The following is a 21,271-nucleotide window of genomic DNA, read 5'->3' as shown; positions in this document are numbered from 1 at the left end:
TATCATCCGTCAATGCTGTTATCTTTTATTTATAGTATTTAACGAAATTGACAAATAAAGATGCATGTTCTTTTGACTAAGTTAATTGATATTTACAAACAACTTTTTCTAGAATATTGATAATGAACGGACATTACTAAAATCTATGCTTTATCAACTGTTGGTGTTAATGCTTGTGGAAACTTCTACAAACTGGGCAATATACTTAAGGCAATATAACATGCAAAGGTTTGGCAGTTTTTGTGGCTAACAGTAGTTCGAATACTTTCCTAAATACTGAATAAGTTGTTATTAATATCGATTGAGGCACTTTATTCATGTTATTATATTGTTAGAAATCTTAACATTGGGAGAATATGTCTTGAGTATAAATTATTTTCTAAGAGTTATAAGAGCAACTGGCGAAAAAAAAATCAATCAAAATGCATTATAGGCATTTAAAATATTGTGTTGCTGTTTTGTACATTTTATATTCAATCAAATCAATTTCATAAATTTTTTTACTTCAGAAACCAACAGAATGTCATGCATAGTTGCACCAAAGACTTCGAAAAACAACAAAAGCATGAGATGTAGAACATATATCATAAACACAACCGCAAAATGAATACATTTTAAAGCGTTTATTAATAAACCACACACATACATGTAGACGTCAGTATTAAAAATATTGATACTTTGTAAGAACTCAATAAACTATTGCCAGCATAATCATAGACAATAATTAAAGTAATATGTATATTGTCAAAAGCTTGAAATTATATGTTAATAACAGATCGGAAAGTGTAATGACATGTTTCATACACATACCTTATAGTGTTGGTAATGACATATTTACCTGTACATTGCTATTAGCAGGTTTAGCAATAATATTACAGCTATCAGTCCATAGAAAGCTTTCAAGTAAGGCACAAGGTGTAACCCAAACGTTGAGGGACATTGTTCCAAGGCCCCAGACTCAAACAAAGCTCTGTTGAATGTACAGTCTGGTACAGTTACTAGAAATGTTTGAATATAAATTTACAATGGCAACTTGATAGAAATTGTTCTATATTATATTTGAATTGTACGTGATCGTTTATCTTGCATAAATATACACATTTATTCATTTCTATACATATTACTGGTAAATTCAGTTCTAGGCCCACCATTTGCAGGAAGTGTATGATCTTTTTTCTATTCATTAAGACTGTTTTGTAATCCGAATGCCTCGACCATTCCCTAAGTATATATGAATGGTACTGTAGTGATTTTAATGTGTTAATTACTTGACTGTGTGTTTCTGTTTATAAAGTCAAACAATTATACATTCCATCAGACTACAATTCTATTATTCTATAACGCCTTGTTTGTGTTAATTCTATAATGCCTTTTTGTGTTAATTCTATAATGCCTTTTTTGTGTTGTTTTATTATAATTATTTATACATAACATGTATTTTTTCTATGTTTTAGTCATGTACTCTGATCTGAAGTAAACTTATTAAATCTGACCACAAGTATAGTGACTGTTTATATAAGTTCATTTAAAATAATTTCGCTATTATAATATAGCAAATAAATAAAGTAAGACGTTGTGTGATGTTCAAATCACGGACTCACAATTGAAAATGATAAGTTAAAGCTTGCACTAGAATCATATTTAATTACCTTTTTCCCCATCTAAATTCAGTTCACCAAATAACATCCAGTATCCATTTTTTGTGATCTTTTCAAGCTCTGACCATGTAAACTCAGAGTTTGTATATAAAAGAGCGTGAAAAGATATATTGTAACACATCATAATCACTGCCATGATAGCCATAAAGGCACCTGTATCTGAAAACTAAAAAAACCCAACATATTTACAATGTCTAGTGATATACATAAAACATGTGAATGTAAATTCATACTTATGTAAAGTATAGTTTACATCAAAAATGTATATCATATATTCATAAGGAGGTTAACTTTTTGAAAATCAGCTGAACAAATTTATCACATTCTATCAGTTAAAAGATTTAGAGCATACCATATTGTTTTAGCAATTGTCTTTTGTAACAAACTAAATGATAAATACATTGGCATACCAGGCATTGACTGATCGTCTTCATACTTGAAGAAATAGCTAGCGCTTTATTTGTTTTTGTAACAAAATACTTTTTTGTTATCGTCGTCGTGTTATTTTTTCTGCATTTTTTGTTTTGAAAATTTATTTTCTTTCCATCTATATAAATTTTCAACAATAAATCTATAGGAAATAATATGTATTAACATGGTTAATAGTTTCATCTGTATCGTTGTTGTACTGAAAGAAAAACAAACGAAATACAACTGAATTGTTACCAAACTTATACATACCATTTTGCGAATCATGACTAACTTGGGACCAAGAATCTCCGACATACAGAACAGATTTAAGATCCGTATGCACAAAAGTATAAAAGCAACTACTAATAAGACTTTCGATGCATCTTGATAAATTTGGTTTTCACCTAACTTCAGACACATTCCAACGGTATATATAAATATTGAACACCAATCTAACCGATTCCACCAGTCACTAATGTAACTTTTCCATTTCCTTCGTATTATTGATACAATGTGCTTGAAATATAACAAAACGGGTACTAATCAAGAACATGAAGATGCAGTTATAATCTGTGCAAAAACAATTTTGAACAAACATTTTAAAGCTATGTATAATACACAATTTTCTACATAGCAAAATGCATGTACCAGGTCAGGAATATGAACATCCCTTCTTTTGATGTGGTGAATCTTTTTATTTTGCCATTTTATAAGGAAGCCGTAATGGCCCGTGATGATCAAAACAACGTTTCAGCAACCATTAAGTAATCCGCTGCAAATGACAGGACAATATCGGTATGAAATTTGAGAGACATATGGCACAAATTAAGGACATCAGAAAATTAAGTATGCACAAAATGCACAAAAATTGTCTTACATCGGACACGAGTAAACTAAGTCTTACTGTGCGTTTGTAGTGTGTTTGCTTTTTCTACATTGACAAGATGTATAGGGGGAGGGTTAAGAACTAAAAAAACATGTTTTACCCTGCTGCATTTTTGCGCCTGTCCCAAGTCAGGAGCGTCTGGCATTTGTTAGTATTTTATGATTTTTTATTTTAGTTTCTTTTATATATTTTCGAGTTTAGTATGACATACATTATCAATGAACTAGTATACTTTTTTGTTTAAGGGTCAGCAGAAGTACGCCTCCAGGTTTGTGATTTTCTCGCTGCATTAAAGACCCATGCGTGGCCTTTAGTTGTTATCTGCTCTTTCGTCGGGTTGTTGTCTCTGTGACATATTCCCAATGTTCATTCTCATTTTTTTTCAAGTTTTTCGTGCAAATATTCATAAAATTCCTTCTAACGGTTTTAGAAATGAATGGATTTCGTTGAATACAAATAAATGGTTAAAACATTTCTGTTTAGTCCATACTTTAAGATTTATCAAAATTGCTGACAATTGTTCATATTCGCACTGAAATCGGTGGTAAATCTAAGTTTTTATATTTGTATAACAAGTAATCTATAATCTGCTTTATTTGTCTATCCGTTGTATACACATCACAAACTAATTGGAAAATAAGAAAAGACTAATTCTCTGTCTCGGGTGGTATTTATGAAAGCCTCAAATACACATACATACATCTTATTGATTATGGTTTTTTTTTGTAAATGCAGCGTTAACCCTACTTTCATATCGAAAACAAACACGACCAAAGCTAGGTATTTAAGGACCAATAGTAGTTTATTTTTTTGTTCATGTGACTAAGATGGAGAACTTTTTTCATCGCTACTCGGACCACATCTTCTTATATTTAGAAAACACAATCTTTTAGCTGTTAGAATAATTGATTACCTGTTTGGTTTCGTCCACGAAAAAGCTTACCATCCAAGTGATTATGAAATAGTCTGTGTGTGAAATTCCATTTACTTTGTAGTCAAATAACAGCATGTGTGCATAAGCAAAAAGAAGCCACAAGAATCCAACCTGTAAAAATATATATTGAATAAAACATGAGTCATGAAAAATGATTAAATTAACGTAAAAGAATTTCGTGCTTTTATTGATAACGCAACACATGATGATGACGAAAAGAAACTAACCGAGTGGTAATACACTCATGAACTTGTATTCTTATTCTTAAACACTTATTTAGATATAGGAAGTTGTGGTGTGAGTGCCAATGAGACAACTCACCGTCCAAATATATATATATATTTTTTTAAAGTAAACCATTAAAGGTCAATGTACGGTCTTCAACACGAAGCCTTGGCTCACACAGAACAACACACAGTGTAGATACTATTCTGTACGCTATCCATAGTCGCGATTTTCGAAGTGAGGATTTCCAACTGGCTAACAGAACGGTTATGTTTCGGTGCTTTTTCTCATCATTTGTTTACTCCTATATCTATAAAGTGCTTTGCACATCTTCAATGTATGTATAGTATCATAAATATGATAAACTGTAACAAAAACATGCAATAGAATCTAAAATATACGTGTTCATTACACCAACTTCATAGAAAAAAGTGAAATCGATGGACAATTTTGCTCTCGTAGTACAAAGCAAATAATCTTTTATTGCAAATATTTGCATCAGTTTACAGTTAATTATATACTGTTTCAATATTCCTACCGTATTTAAGTAGAATGTGCGTATTTCAAATAAAAAATATGTTTTCCTTGAGTATCCCAAAATAAATTACTGTACGATCAGTCTAAAACTGACTGTATTCTAGAAGCGATTTCAGATTTTTTTGTCTGTTTGCCAGTCGTGATTTTGAAGAGAAAAAAACAACGGCAATTTGAAGGTATATACGTGTCTATGTGATATTATGAACTGTCCATGGAACAATAACGTGTAATTTTTTTCATCAGATAATACAAATTATTTCTGATGATTTTTGTAGACGGCAAAATAATTATATATTTGATCCGTCAGTCTTATTTAAAATCAAATCATGCCTTAAAAGCAATATATGCTTCGCTTGTGGACTTTGTATTAGTGTGTTGTTGCAGTTATCTGTTCAGCTATTACATATTTAAAGATTATTTACACCGTCTGCCGTTGAACAATTGGTGATAACATACATCAAGCTTGTCTCTTCTAAAATTACAAAACATATATAGAGAAAGCTTTGTTTAAAAACTTTAGGTATTGAGGAAAGAATTAAAGAAATTATACCCCGCCACTTCTATAGTCCATGTTTTGGAAAAAAAATAAACCACCAAAAAAACTAAATTATAGGTGCACAGGGGCATCATTTAATAATATGAGGAAGTTATATTAATATATGATAATCAAAATAAGAGGTGCGCAATTGAATTAAATGATAAGGAATTTGAAAAAAGATTCATTAAGTTATGAAAAGTGTCTGAAGAAAGTTGTAGATATAAAAAAGGTACGCCCAATATAAGGCTATGACAAGGTGCGTATTTTAGATATAGAAACATCAAAAATATTTTACCAAAAAATTGGAAATAGAAGGTCATAGTACATTATTTGATTAAAAATGGAGCAATTTTAGAAAACTTTAACAATTGGTTTTGGAGGTCACGGTTGGAAATGCCTGATGGGTGCACCCATATAATGCAATGTTCAAGTCCGTATCTTATATAAAGAAACCCCATAAAAGATTAATTTGAATACAATTCGAAATACATTCATTTTTTATATAGATAAGGCCGTTATTTTTCTCGTTTGAATTGTTTTATATTGTCATTTCGGGGCCTTTTGTAGCTGACTTTGTGGTATTGGCTTTGCTCATTGTTGAAGGCTGTATGGTGACCTATATTTGTGAATGTCTGTGTCATTTTGATCTCTTGTGGACGGTTGTCTCATTGGCAATCATACCGCATCTTCTTTTTTATATCATTATTTATGATACGGAATCCGAGAAAGAAATAATTAATAATTATACCAGTGACGGATTCAAGAAAAATGGGATCCAGCGGTTTGTAACCCTTTTTTAACTATCAACGCATATGAGAACATATATTTGATATCCTTTTTTCTCCTGGATTTGACCCCCTCTCCATTTAATGTTTTGAAACCCCAATGTACATGTTGTACCGGTCCAACGGACGAACGGAAAGACATACTTCATTATCACTATAAACCAACGCTTTACAAAGTGGTGTACAATTGAGTGTGAAAGAGACAGATCTACATCCAAAAGAAAGTGAAAGAACTGTGGTGAATTATAGGCTACAGTACGGCCTCGAATGTTTGTAAATACATGCATTTTTATATAACAATTAAATCTATGTGTTTTGTTCAATTTTATGTATAACGGAGGACATTTCTGAAACTTATATAAAGAACAAACCTTCCTCTAATTTTAGCTACATGCAAACATCCTTATACTTTATGTAGTAAGTCGAGTACACTCTATGAAGCTAAAACATGTTTGATAAGTTTTCAGGATGTGAATTTATTGAAATACATTTGTGTTATTTAGAAAAATGCCATCTTCTAATGTATCGTAAATAACTTGAAATCACCACTCGAATACAGTGAAATAAAGACTAATCATACAGTTTGAAAATATAGAAGCGAGACTGATCGTACAGTGAAAATTCAAACAAGTGTAATTTTCTTATTTCTGGCTTCAAAGATCTGGCTGAAACTTTTACCACCACTTAAAATATACTTAATTTAGTTTATTAAGTCTGGGTTCTACTTTAATTTGTACAGTAAGGGTGCAAAAACATTGTTTTTATGTTCACCGACTGATTTTCCTTAGTGATGCACTTGAAAATCTCTTGATCAAGGCAAACATACGAATAATGAATGTGCTAAATTTAATTATAAACCATTTGTGAATATCGATGTCAGCTGAATTAATCATTAAGCAATGAACAGATGAACATCTTACCGTTTAATACAGTATATCCATCAAATTAAAAATGTGATCCATAAAGTTCTCGCTTCGAAAATCGCGACTTCCGGATAGCGTACAGAATAGTATTTACACTGTGAACAAGCTATCAAGGGCCCCAAAATTACTAGTGAAAAACCATTCAAACGGGAAAACCAACAGTCTAATCAATATAAAAAACGAGAAACGAGAAACACATAAACCAGAAATTACATAAACAAAGGACAATTACTGAACATCAGATTCCTGACTAGGTGCAAACATTTGTAGCGTGATTAAACGTTTTTAATGGTACAAAATCTTCTCCCTTTGTCTGAATAATAGCATAACATCATAACATAGAAATACACACGATAAAATATCAATTGAAAGGCTTAACTCAATCAAAAAAGGTGAATAAACACAATATGAACGAATAAATTTGGTCTGCGATATTTGTATATATTTGAAAGTAGTGTCCCTTATCTGTTCGGTCTAAATATTTATATATAAGTACTAGTATTTTGATTGACAAACGTTCAACAACGTCTTTAGACTCTAGTTCTAACAAACAAACCTGATCCGATCAACACGTGTTTCTGTCAAATGATTCCTAACAAATTAAACAGTCATGGTGCAACATGTTAATTGATTTTGTCTTAATCTATAATATATTAAATATTTAGTTTTCTTAAATATGTTACACCACGACCATTTAATGTAACAAAACATACCAAATGAATGCAAACTTTCATGAATGGCAGTTTGTACTGTTTATATAACCTGAAAATATATAATTTGGTGTTTCTTGAACAAGGTTGCTGTGTTCAATTTAGCTAAATTAAGTTGTGAAGTTTAAGTATTACTTTTGCAAATGTCTGTTGAACGTTATGGAATAACTTAAGCATAGCAGAGGGACAAAATATACCAAAGGGACAGTCAAACTTATTAATCGAAAATAGACTGACAACAACATGGCTAAAAGTGAAAAACACAAACAGACAAATAATAGTACACATGAAACAACATAGAAAACTAAAGAATAACCAACACGAACCCCACCATAAACTAGGGGTGATCTCAGGTGCTCCGGAATGGTAAGTAGATCCTGCTCCACATGTGGCACCCGTCGTGTTTCTCATGTTATAACAAATCCGGTAAATAGCCTAATTCGGTAGGACACATTCATGAAGAGAAGGCGATTGTAGTTACGACGTAAGGAACATATCCGATAGCATCTGTGAAACGGTTATTCCATAATGTTATCTAACTCGTGATGGCGTCCGTAAAATTTACGAAGGAATGATTTCAACTTCACCATTTGAACTCTTGATTTAATAGCTTTCTTGTGATCAACAAGCCTCTATCAAGAAAATCATGATTGGTACTCTTGCTATAAGCAGACACAATTTTTTAGTCACAGTGTTCCAATAATTCTGTATTTGTGTTAACAGTTCATTTTCAGTTTCGAAATTAACTGTCTAACCTTTCAGTGCAAAAACTGTTCAACGTCGCGGTTGCTTTGCTGCCAACTACAATGAACTATTTCAATTCGTAAATAATCGACGAGTCTGATGAAAATATCTATATGGTAAACAATCAAACCTTTCATGAACATGATGAATAGCAAATCTAAAAAGTGACCACACGAGATGTTACTTTCTTAAAGAGGTTTTTAAAAAATCCGATTCCGACATCGACCGTAAACATTATGGAGGCAAGGGAAAGTGTGTTAGTGTTTAAAAGATCACAAGAATTCCGTTCTTTGAGCGTTAATATAAAAAAAAAAACACTTTCTAAATACATTTTCATTTGAGTAAAATAAGTCGTTGATACTGTTTTGAATTGAAACCGAAAGAAATAGGACATGAAGAATTCACGAATCTCCTTACGTTATGATATCGTTGTTGCAAACGGGTTCGTATGTGTGTTTGATAGCGTTACTCAACACATAGATATTTCCTAGTGATTATGTTGGCATTCATAACAATAAGATGACCGTAATAAAAAATTGAAATGACTTTTTTGTGTGCTTGATATCAATTACCCATAGCCGTTATATACAGTTGACCGCTGAAATGAGTTAATTTATATAGCGATGACATTTGCATGATTTGGGAGAGTCGTAAATTAGCCGTAAAAGACAGATAATTGCTCAAACGAATCGAAGATTATGACAGGTTTGTCTATATGAAGAAAAAGACAACAGTAGTATCCGCTGTTCAAAACTGCATACTTTCAATGAGCCTTTAAAACCTCTGGGTTAGTGCAACTGCTGGTCATCGGCAACAGTCGAGTAGTAGACTTTTGTGTTTAAATTCAACTTTCAAATAAAAAAATGCGAATTATTTAATACTCATCTTTGATCACTAGCTAAGAAAAACTTTCTTCGTATTTAACTTGGAACATCTTACGGGCTTTGGACTCTCTTAAATTACGAAACGGGTGTCTGGCAGATTCGTGGTAGATTATAACGATTTACAGTTGTACACACTAAACATCTTAAAAATGATAGTAGTTTTTAGTTCTTTTATTTACCTACTAGTAACTTACCATAGCGTCGGACGTGTTTCCATAGTTACCATCAGCAAAGGTAACAATATGATGTGATTAGCTGCGAGAGCAATGTAACCAAGGATCTAAAACGTTGAATAGGTATAAAATTGTTGATATATTGTACCTCATTGAAAAAATCGACAAACAAGGGACGAAAAACAAACATTTTGATATCAACTGTTAACAGAATTAGAACAGGTGTGTCAACAATACAGCATCTTCTACTCGATGTGCACAAAACGGTGTCATTAAACTGCTTGTTTTCATAATGATCCGTTTTTATTTCAAAGTACCGTTATTTTAAATCAGAGTAAGATTATTAGAGTGTCAATACAGTCGATCATATGATTTCAATCAAAGTTAATATAAGGCCTTTAACAACCAATCGGATATGACGATTTGAAGTCTATAATCTACTTTTAATAATACCCTTATTAAATACTGTATAAACATTATTGTTTGTGGGGGTTAAAATGTCGTGGTTTTTTATCCCAAAAGTAAGTTCGTGGGGATTAATTTTCGGGGTTTTGAGGTTTAGAAAGCAATTATGTAAATGTCACTATAATTGACAATACTCAATAAAACTGATCTGAACTGTTGCCGTTTTGAAAAATCAATACTTACATTTCATAGTAACAGTGAGCACCAGTAACCTGTACACGCTAATTGGCTTTTACACACCTTTAATGTTTTACCCAAGGACACTGATTGTGTAATAAATGTATTACGACCTTAGGGCATTTCAGACGCATCAAAATGTAAAATGACATTGATTGACAGTTCTTTGTCATAATTTATTACTGTACAAACAAAATGTTAGGATTATCATCTGACTTAAAGAAAACCTTTGAATATCGAGGTAAAATCAATTAACCTATTTTTCATTGTATGCATTTTTAGCACATACTTACAACTTCTCGTCCAATCAAATTGCTTGAATTTGCCTTCTAATTTTCATAGTACATACTTTTTCCGTGTACTAAGTAACTACGCATGAATGACCACAAGGGTAAGATTTCATTGTATTGTAATCAAGATATTACAACAAAAATTGCTTCTGGCTATTTTGAAATAAATTCTGTGTTCCAAATTAACTAAATAGTCTGTAATTAGTTTTCAAACAGATTTTTAACATCCTACTAATTAATCTTTTGATATAAATTTTGTTTTGACAATTAAAAAAGTTTCTTTCATTAAAATAAAGAGTAATAATTATGGTACTTTATACCTTGATTAAAGTACAACTCAATCTAAAATTTGTAATCCTTTTATAGGTTAGACAATACTTGGACATGTTTTATGAAGATTTAAGCCCAAGGCGAAGCCGAGGGCTTAAAACTTCATAAAACATGACCAAGTATTGTCTGACCAATTTAGAACATATTCACACTTTCGAGTGACCTTACAAAACTATTCTTTCCCATTGTACTATTCAAATCTAAATAAGAGTTCACTTTTTATAATGAACTAAATTAAAAAAAAAGGTAATGATCATTTCAATGGATGAAATGAAATAGCACCGACATAGTTTGTGAAGGATAGATTCATTTGCTTCAGGTAAAATTTAATAATTATATATCTTAATTGGTTTTTATTTTAAAAGGCAACACAATGTTTTATAAAACACCTTTTTGAAATTTGATTTTTTTTATAAGTTTAAAACTCTCTGTTAATTTGAATTCAGACATTCAAATAAAATGCTTACTTTTTATTGATTAATTTAAATGTATTGTGTTTCTCCGAATGCAATCCTTTGTTTTATATATCAGCAGTCTGGCATTGTGTTTTTTTGAAAGAAAAAGAAAACAATTCCCTCATATGTTAGGTATATAATTTGAATAAATATCATTTTATTTATCCTTACCAATTTGTTTGGTGTATTCTATATATGTGTACATATATAGAAAAAAAATGCATGAAATTTTGCAAAATTAAAATGTTTTATTTTAATCTTTGCTCTTTCATCTTTAATCAGTAGGCTATTTTCCCTAGGAAAATGCCTTAGGGGATTGTACACTTCGTTAGTGTAGCTATTAAGCGTTCACTTTCAAATTAACTGACAATGAAAAGTCATTCATGTATAGCATTTCATAGTGCATGGAAAACCATGTACTATGAAAATTAGAGGGCAAAAAACTGACTTTTCATTGGATGAGAAGGGGTGAGTATGTTCTAATATCTTCCATGGAATTACTTTGTACACAAAAAGAGACAACTATGAATCTTTTGAAAAAAAATATTTATAAAGCAATTTGATATATTTAGTCATAAATTGGTCTATAATTGGTTGCCTTATGTCTAGTGACAAATATTTCATGCATATAAACTATTCACTAGACTACCTATGGGTACATACCAGGGGCAGATCCAGCCATTTTTAAAAGGTGTGTCATTCAAAGATGTGGGAGGGGGTCCAACTGTTTGTACTCATTCATACGCATTTTCAAGATAGTTTTAGGTTTTATGTGAAATTAAAAAAATGTTTTCAAGAATGTAAAGCTTTCACTGCAATTAAGAATTGTCTGCTCTTGGTCAATTTATTTTGTCATCTTTCCATGCAAATAAGTACATGTATAGTAAAACAGCGCTTATATCAATACACATATTTACACCAGCAGCTACCTTCTTTACATTCTAAAGTCAAGGGCCTTTTGAAATCCCATTTTTACAATGATATTATAGTGAGTAGATTTACAAAACTATGTAAATGAGATACATCCAGTCAGCCAAAACATATCAATAGACTAATAACAGGATAACTCAAGTTGTGAATATGTTCTAAATTGGATATTGTATAGAAAGGTAAATATTATGAAAATAAGAGCTTGGGGCAAAGCCCCTCGCTATAATTTACATATTAGAACATACTCACCCCTTCTTGTCCAATAAAAAGTCAGTTTTTCACTCTCTAATTTTCATAGTACATAGTTTTCCATGCACTATGAAATGCTATACATGAATGACTTTTCATTGTCAGTTAATTAAGAAAGTGAACTCTTAATAACTGCACTAATGAAGTGTACAATCACCTGAGGCACTTTCCCTTTAAAAAGAGCCTATTGGTTAAAGATGAAAGAGCAAAGATTATAACAAATTATTGTGAATTTTTCAAATTTTCATAAATGTTCTAATGGTACACATATATCATGTATATAGAATAAACAAAATCAATGGGGTAAGGATGTAAAGTAAAATAATATCTATTTATTATAAACCTGGCATTTGAGAGATATTTTTTTCTTTCAAGAAAACAATTTCAGACTGCTAATATATAAAGCAAAGGATTTTTTATGGAGAAACACAATACATATAAAGTTATCAATAAAAAAAGTAAGCATTCAACGTTGAATGGTCTGAATTTAAATGCTTATACAGAGTTTTATATTTAAAAAAAAAATCAAATTTGAAAAGGGGATTTATATAACATTGTTTGCTTTTTAAAATAAAAAAATCTCAAGATATATTAGTATTAAATTTTACCTGAAGCAGAAAAAACAATTTATCCATTTGGTCCTCACAAACTATGTCAGTGCTATATCATTCCATCCATTGAAATGATGATTACCTATGTTTTGGTTCATTATAAAATGTGAACTCTTTTTAAGGTTTGAATATTTCAATGGGAAAGGCTAATTTTGTAAGGTCACTCGAAAGTGTGAATATGTTCTAAATTGGTCAGACAATACTTGGTCATGTTTTATGAAGATTTCAGCCCTCGGCTTCGCCTTGGGCTTAAATCTTCATAAAACATGACCAATTATTGTCTAACCTATAAGTATATACCTTTCTATACAATAACCAAGACATGTTCCTCAATTATATAATGTCAATAAGATTTTGTCAGCTTAGGAAATAATTAAATCTACAGTTAAATTTTCATTTGGGTTTTAATTTCGTGGATAATTCTTATCCACAAAATAAACGAAATCAAATTACCCACAAAATTACAGTAGTCAGCTACGATATTTGAAATTTAAGCACTCACTTCAATGCCAAAAAAATATCAAGAACAAAAATTTAAAACAACATTTTAACTCAGCCACGGAAAAATCACAGTCACACAACTATTCCGGAATAGGTACAAATCACCTATGGACAATTTTTACACTATTTTACCACATTTTACACTAAATAGAATAATGCACATTTATAAATATTAATACATTTTCAAAATTTGTGGAATTAAGCATTTGCAAAAATTAAGGGGTAATACCTGGTAAAACAATAAAATTATGCACAAAACGATACCTTTTAATTAGATGTTCGTTATTTAGCATATAAATATACACATTGCAAAACATCATAGTTTCAACGTGTACTTTCTTACCGTTTTTAGATCTCTATGTTCTAATCCATACCACATTTTGTTTATAATATTCCGCACTTCTTTGTTGTCCAAAAACGTTCTGTTCTGTGTTTTTATAGCATCTTCGATGTATCCATGGTTTAGTAACAGTCTGCCAGCATGGTTGATATGTTCACCTAATTCCATTTCCTCCTTACTATTCGACTCTACCTCTCTTCCAGAAGGTCTATTTCGTTTCTGTTTATCGTTTTCAATTTTCTTGTCAGTCTCATATATAGACTCTAAAATGCGAGATGCCCTCTGCGTGAAGGCCCTAAAACAATGATTTTGACAAGATGAGAACATACAATAGATTATATCAAAGTATTGACTGATGAATTTATAAAAAAGAAGATGTGGTATGATTGCCAATAAGACAACTGTCCACAAAAGACAAAAAATGACAAAGACATTAACAACTTTTTTACCTATGCTTGTTTGGTTTGCTGCCATATGGTTGGCAATGCAATGTCACACCAATGAGAGGTGTTGTCGACAAATTTCTACATAAAGTATTGCATGTTACAAGTCAGGAAAGATACATTTGTATTCTATTTATTTATTGTATTTGAGCTTTGAATTAAGCTATTTAAAATGTCCAGTACCAAGTCAAGAATGTGGCATTTATTATCATAAAAGTCCGTTTCCATATGTTCAGGCGGGTTTCATTTCTAGCAGTGTTTCTGTTAACGTGTTCTGTTGATATCCTCGGTTATAGTTAGTGACCCGGATTTGTTCAGTTAAATCTTTGTATGACTATTGAATAGCGATATACTTCACTTTTCCCCGTATTAAGCATAAGTGTGATTTTTTTTGTAGCCAGAGTTAAAAGGAAAACGTAGGAAGGGAAAGACATGAAAATGATTAGAACATTTCTTGAAAAATTGAGCGATAAGGGAAGCATCAAGATATATATATATATATTAAGGTCTGAAATATTTATAAAAAAAATTTGAAGTCGAAATCATTTAATACCTTCTTAGTGCTAAAGAAAAGATCTATTCTTATTTGAATTTGGATTTTGGTTGAAACAGTAAGAAAGCACATTCGAACTTAATGTTTAGAAACGAGTTTTGATATAAACGTAGAATATTGCATACACATTTTTCCAGTCACGTACTCTTAAGGACATACAAAACAGTTACATGGGAGGTAATGACGTTGCTAAAGTAAATTGTTATTTTCGCGACGTCGAACTAGGACTTATCGGGAAAAGATTCAGTTTTCGACTGATTTTTATCGTTAAAACTTATTTAACTTGAAAAAAGTTCAAGGACTCCTCTTTTTATTACCTTAGCCGTATTTGGCACAACTTTTTGGAATTTTGGATCCTCAATGCTCTTCAACTTAGTACTTGTTTGGCTTTATAAATATTTTGATCTGAGCGTCACTGATGAGTCTTATGTAGACGAAACGCGCGTCTGGCGTACTAAATTATAATCCTGGTACCTTTGATAACTATTTACACCACTGGGTCGATGCCACTGCTGGTGGACGTTTCGTCCCCGAGGGTATCACCAGCCCAGTAGTCAACACTTCGGTGTTGACATGAATATCAAATATGTGGTCTTTTTAATAAATTTCCTGAATATAAAACTTTGAATTTTCGAAAAAACTAAGGATTTTCTTATCCCAGGAATAGATTACCTTAGCCGTATTTGGCACAACTTTTTGGAATTTTGGATCCTCAATGCTCTTCAACTTCGTACTTGTTTGGCTTTATAAATATTTTGATCTGAGCGTCACTGATGAGTCTTATGTAGACGAAACGCGCGTCTGGCGTACTAAATTATAATCCTGGTACCTTTGATAACTATTTACACCACTGGGTCGATGCCACTGCTGGTGGACGTTTCGTCCCCGAGGGTATCACCAGCCCAGTAGTCAGCACTTCGGTGTTGACATGAATATCAAATATGTGGTCTTTTTAATAAATTTCCTGAATATAAAACTTTGAATTTTCGAAAAAAACTAAGGATTTTCTTATCCCAGGAATAGATTACCTTAGCCGTATTTGGCACAACTTTTTGGAATTTTGGATCCTCTATGCTCTTCAACTTCGTACTTGTTTGGCTTTATAAATATTTTGATCTGAGCGTCACTGATGAGTCTTATGTAGACGAAACGCGCGTCTGGCGTACTAAATTATAATCCTGGTACCTTTGATAACTATTTAAAATGCCATTTGGTTTGCTTACGTGAAAAAATTATGTATGCCAATTTTCATGAAAACGTAGATAGTGCATTTTTTTTAATTTGATAAATATACAGCAAAAATGATGTTTTTTTTTCTACATTCATGAACATTTGACAGATGTGAGTTATTTCTGAAAAAAAAATGTATGAATGTTTAGGATATTTATGAAATACAGAAATTGCAAAGTATTTAACAAAAAAAAATTTGTATGTATCTTTTAAAACAAAAAAGTGATGTCTTTCTTTCGAAAGGGAAAATACGGCCACAAACCTATTTTTGAGCAAGTATACCAAATTCGACGTCATTTTACTCAAAAAGTAGGTATATTTTTTATTACATATTTGATTTAATCGGGTAAAAAATAGTCTATATTGAGTTTTTATGAAAATGTAAATACGGGATCAAAACTGTATCGCATGCCCTTAAGCAGAAGAATATGGTTTGCAAACAAATGACACCGGAAGGGACCCTTTGAAATTTGAAAGAGAAAGTTATCATTTTACGGATTGAATTTTAGATATCCAATAATCTAAGGCGAAACGTAATGTAAACTATTAATTACGCTTACCTATAGTAGCTAAGCATCTACTTTATTCATAGATATGTTGTTGATAAACAATTGATAAAAAGTTTTCATATTCCCATCGTTTTTCTATTTTATAACAATAAACTTATACCATTATGCAAATAACTTCAAGGTCAACAACCAAAACGTACGAATATGTAAGGGAATATTGATTTCTGATTTTGTTGTTGATATTTAATGATAACTATGAATTATACCGTTTTGTTATGCTTTTTAACAACAACTTTTTTGATTGATATCTTTTTACCACTTTCTTTTTTTTTTGGTTCACTTTTTAACCTACACGTACATTAGTGCTAACAATTGTTTGTGAGATATGGATGTGTTATACCCTGGTACGGAACTGCTTTAAGTTAACATAAACATATCATCAAACACAGTGAATGCCAAGACCACCGTTGCAGGGACGAAAATGAACGAAATCTTTAGACACTTCATTTGAAAAATCTTAAATGTTTAAACTCATTTATTGATTACTTATTCAATCTTCTAAGCCTGTCTTGTACAAGTGGAGCAGTTTGCCAGCTGTTCGCTGTATTTTCTAATATTACGCACCCAACAAGAATATGATGGATTCGAATCTACAATCAAATAAAAAACACACATATCGATAGCTTTTTATATTTTACAACAACACTAGATTACTAGTATTAGGTTTAAATATTTTGTCAAACAAACAAGAATAAATGTGTAGTTTATGGAGCTTTCCTTAAATAAAATGTGTTCACACCTTAAACAAAAGGGTAACGACTTCAATGATTCGTATCTTTGTAACTTATATTTAAAGAACTGGCAAATGCTTGGGGGAAAACACTATAGATCTTTTTAATGCAGTTTAATAAACCAAGAAGCAACATCTTTTATATCATAAACAAAACAGACACAATTATAATATTCTATATAAATATGTATAACAGCAGAGAGTGTGGAATGAACAATGAACAATTAACCAAAGGTCAATTATAAAAAAGCTTGAAGGTTGAAAGTTACCGTATGATATTTATTCATTATCATAACCTATAACAGAACTGGAGCAGTAAGGATGGGTTTTTTTGCCTTTAATCCCATTTATGAACGAAATTTCTTCTATGATATCCCAAATCAATATCTTCAATTTGAGATAAAGATTTTGAAAACAAAACTGACATCATGATGGTAATATAAGTTACATAGTGCGCTAGTGACATAATACGGTATATATTGGGTCAGTAAATTCCATATGGGGTGAATGCGAAGCTCGAATCCTCATATGGAATATACTGAATCCATATATATCGTATAAGGTCACTAGCCAACTATGTAACGAATTTATCTTACCGACTGTACAAATGTATATATACTGTTATACCACTGTCCCAGGTTAGGGGGAGGGTTGGGATCCCGCTAATATGTTTAACCTCGCCATATTATTGATGTATGTGCCTGTCCCAAGTCAGGAGCCTGTAATTCAGTGGTTGTCGTTTGTTTATGTGTTACATATTTGTTTTTCGTTCATTTTTTTACATAAATAAGGCCGTTAGTTTTCTCGTTTGAATTGTTTTACATTGTCTTATCGGGTCCTTTTATAGCTGACTATGCGGTATGGACTTTGCTCATTGTTGAAGGCCGTACGGTGACCTATAGTTGTTAATGTTTGTGTCATTTTGGTCTTTTGTGGATAGTTGTCGCGTTGGCAGTCATACCACATCTTCTTTTTTATATCTTAACGTGAAATACGATTCACACTATTGACCTATGAAAATGAGCAAGTCTTCAATACTGTTAGCATTATAAAACTACTTCCTTTGGTAATACAAAATCATATTTCAACAATAACCACTTGTTAGGTTTAAATGTGAATTTATTTCAATCTTAATTATCACTTTCTTCGTCTGTTGAAACCTTTCCGTTTTTTTCTCAGTACCGTTTTGTTTTTACAAAGGGACGTAACACCACTACTAACCGTGTATGAAATAAGCCCCGCCTCCCTTCTACCTTATAAGGAATATAAAGGGATGTAAAACCAATACTTACCGTGTATGAGATTAGTCCCGCCTCCCTGCTAACCTAAAATCAAATATACACGGACTCTACGAGGGCGCTTTTAACCGATCACATTCCTAGAAATTTATACGAGGTAAGATAATGAATCATAACTGATAATCACGGATATGTCAAGTCATGTTATTGATTACTGATAGACATATTACTTACGCATCCAGTTTCTATTAACTGTTTTGCTCCCTTCCAATACTGTTTTTGTAAAAGGGCCAAAAATATCAGGCCATACAATTCCGATATTGACACCTTCAGTTCCTTTGCTTCAAAATAAATACGTTCATTATGTATACACCTTTGTATTATATTTTTACATAGACTTTGATTTATATGCATAATTAACGTAAAGATTGACTTACAAGAATAAAACAAGGATCAAAATGTATTGACTTCTATCAAGGCTTCTCGTCAGTATGATAAAACGATCAATTTGATTAACATTGCAGATTGTTGAGCTTTTATTCATTCCACAACTTGACCTAATGGTGAACATTTATGTATTTAACTAACTGAACAATTCCGTTATTTATTTGGTTTTGTAGGAAATAATAATGGTGTTTTATAACGACCTTAAATACCCATGAGGGTCATGTACGGTTAGTTTTTGATGTTTTGGGTGGTACTTGTTTTGAAAAAAGTCTGAAAATTAAAAAAAGCAGTACAATAGTATAATCTGTGAATAAGCCAACACAATATAGAACATTAATCACATGTGGATATTAGCACCAGACTGTCTTCCAAGTACGAAAAAGCAAAAGAAAGAAAAAAGTTACTTTGTTCATATTTAAAAAAAAACTTGATCTTATCAATAGATAATCAATTATCAATTCAGTTGAAAAGTTTATATGGGTAGTTATATCTGTACAATGTTCAAAGAACTGACCATTTGTTCTTCCTACTGGCTTACCTATATGGCTATCATGTTCCTCAAATGCAGCATTTTCAACGTCATTATCATCATCGGAATCACTGTCGATGCCAGAAATATTATCAACATTTAGACCTTCCTTCTTTTCAACAGGTTCTTGTTTGAAAAAAATCATTAATTATTTTCATGTATCTATTGTTTTTTCTTGACTGTTGCCAGCTGATTAAAATTATATTCTAATGGTACATTGCAATATTAGAATGTGATGTATATCATCACACTTGTGCATAAAGTAAAATACTGATTTATTATTTTCTTTTAAAATGAAAACATTATTCTTGAGTGAAACATTCCATTTAATTCTGTTATGTGTCTTTAGTTAACTCAACAGGGAATATGAATGAATATAGATGAATTTTTTGTAAGTGCCCTATATTTTCTGTGTCTCGCGGGTAGATATAAAACACTAATAGGAGATACGAGCCCATAAACTGTAACGCATGCAAAAGCTGTATAATGTAAACTTTAGATTTCGACGAAATCTGTATAAATATAAACGCATTCACGCATGACTATTTGGGTATGGGTACGCTTCTCCGATATTCTGTTGAGTTTTTTTCTTCTGTATAGATGTGATCGTTTAGTTCACAATCTTTCTAATGTAGAAAAGTAATTGCTTTTCGATCATAAAGCATTCATTTTTAATATTTACTATCACTATATAACTGGTTAAAGAATTGATGAAAGTTTTAAACTCCTAATCGAATGAATTATAACAGATAACAGGTTCCAATTTTTTTATGATATACATTTTGGCCATCCTTGTCCTGAATTATATTTCTGATTGAATTTGAAAGTTGGGGGTATAAATACTATGGTGAAAGAAATATGCAGTCCAATAGACATAACATGAATTGTAAAAATCATATATTTATAGGATAATAATTAGATGGAAAACGTTATTTGAAATTTAGATTTTCTTAAATAGGCCAATTGTCTATCGTTCAGGAATGTGAGTATACATATAAAAAAGAAGATGTGGTATGATTGCCAATGAGACAACTATCCACAAAAACCAAAATGACACAAACATTAACAATTATAGGTCACAGTACGGCCTTCAACAATGAGCAAAGCCCGTACTGCATATAGTCAGCTATAAAAGGCCCCGATAAGACAATGTAAAACAATTCAAGCGAGAAAAATAACGGCCTTATTTATGTAAAGAAATGAACGAAAAACAAATATGTAACACATGAACAAAAGACAACCACTGAATTACAGGCTCCTGACTTGGGACAGCCACATACATAAATAATGTGGCGAGGTTAAACATTTTGTTTAGTAGTTTGCTGATAAAATAAAGTTGATTTCTGTCTATGTTGGGATTTTTATCAAATCTGGTAGATTTAAGAACGCCGATTATAATATTCATATATAATACCAGCCATTCTCGGAGATCTAAAGGCCATATTTGTGTCATTTTGAAGTTCTAACCACAATCCATGTTTAAAATCAGCTGCCAAATCCTGTCCAAAAGAAATACAACACTTTTTTTTTATTGTGAAACAATAAATAATAGAAAACATCGTATTTTAAAATTGTTAACAGATAGACACTTGATTTTTTTTAAAGTACATAGCTTGCATTATAATTAGTTTACAACAAGGTCATATATCTTCACAAGAGAAGCTTATGATATTGTAAGTTTTTTAAGTGATTACATTATACAAAGTTGAGATTTAAAACATAATAAAATAAAATACGTGCATTACACAGTTAAACAAAACGCTTTACTGTTGATAA

General features: G+C 31.3%; 1 protein-coding gene across 1 annotated transcript in view; it reads right to left on the bottom strand.

Moving 5' to 3' along the window:
- The window catches only part of LOC134692326 (transient receptor potential cation channel subfamily M member 2-like), a 38,023-nt gene extending 17,128 nt beyond the window's left edge, over positions 1–20,895 (bottom strand). Inside the window, exons 1-10 of the mRNA XM_063552778.1 lie at positions 19,505–20,895; positions 18,754–18,860; positions 17,038–17,141; positions 13,760–14,051; positions 9,430–9,515; positions 7,611–7,659; positions 3,869–4,000; positions 2,340–2,585; positions 1,650–1,824; positions 839–998 (exon numbers count right to left, since the gene is read on the bottom strand). Coding sequence (XP_063408848.1) covers positions 839–998; positions 1,650–1,824; positions 2,340–2,585; positions 3,869–4,000; positions 7,611–7,659; positions 9,430–9,515; positions 13,760–14,051; positions 17,038–17,141; positions 18,754–18,860; positions 19,505–19,640 — 1,487 coding nt within the window. The 5' untranslated portion in view covers positions 19,641–20,895. The remainder of the gene's footprint in view (positions 1–838; positions 999–1,649; positions 1,825–2,339; positions 2,586–3,868; positions 4,001–7,610; positions 7,660–9,429; positions 9,516–13,759; positions 14,052–17,037; positions 17,142–18,753; positions 18,861–19,504) is intronic.
- Between the last annotated feature and the right edge of the window lie 376 nt (positions 20,896–21,271).

Source organism: Mytilus trossulus, chromosome 12 (genome assembly GCF_036588685.1).
Source record: "Mytilus trossulus isolate FHL-02 chromosome 12, PNRI_Mtr1.1.1.hap1, whole genome shotgun sequence".
Taxonomy (NCBI): domain Eukaryota; kingdom Metazoa; phylum Mollusca; class Bivalvia; order Mytilida; family Mytilidae; genus Mytilus; species Mytilus trossulus.
This window is presented reverse-complemented; position numbering and strand designations above follow the sequence as displayed.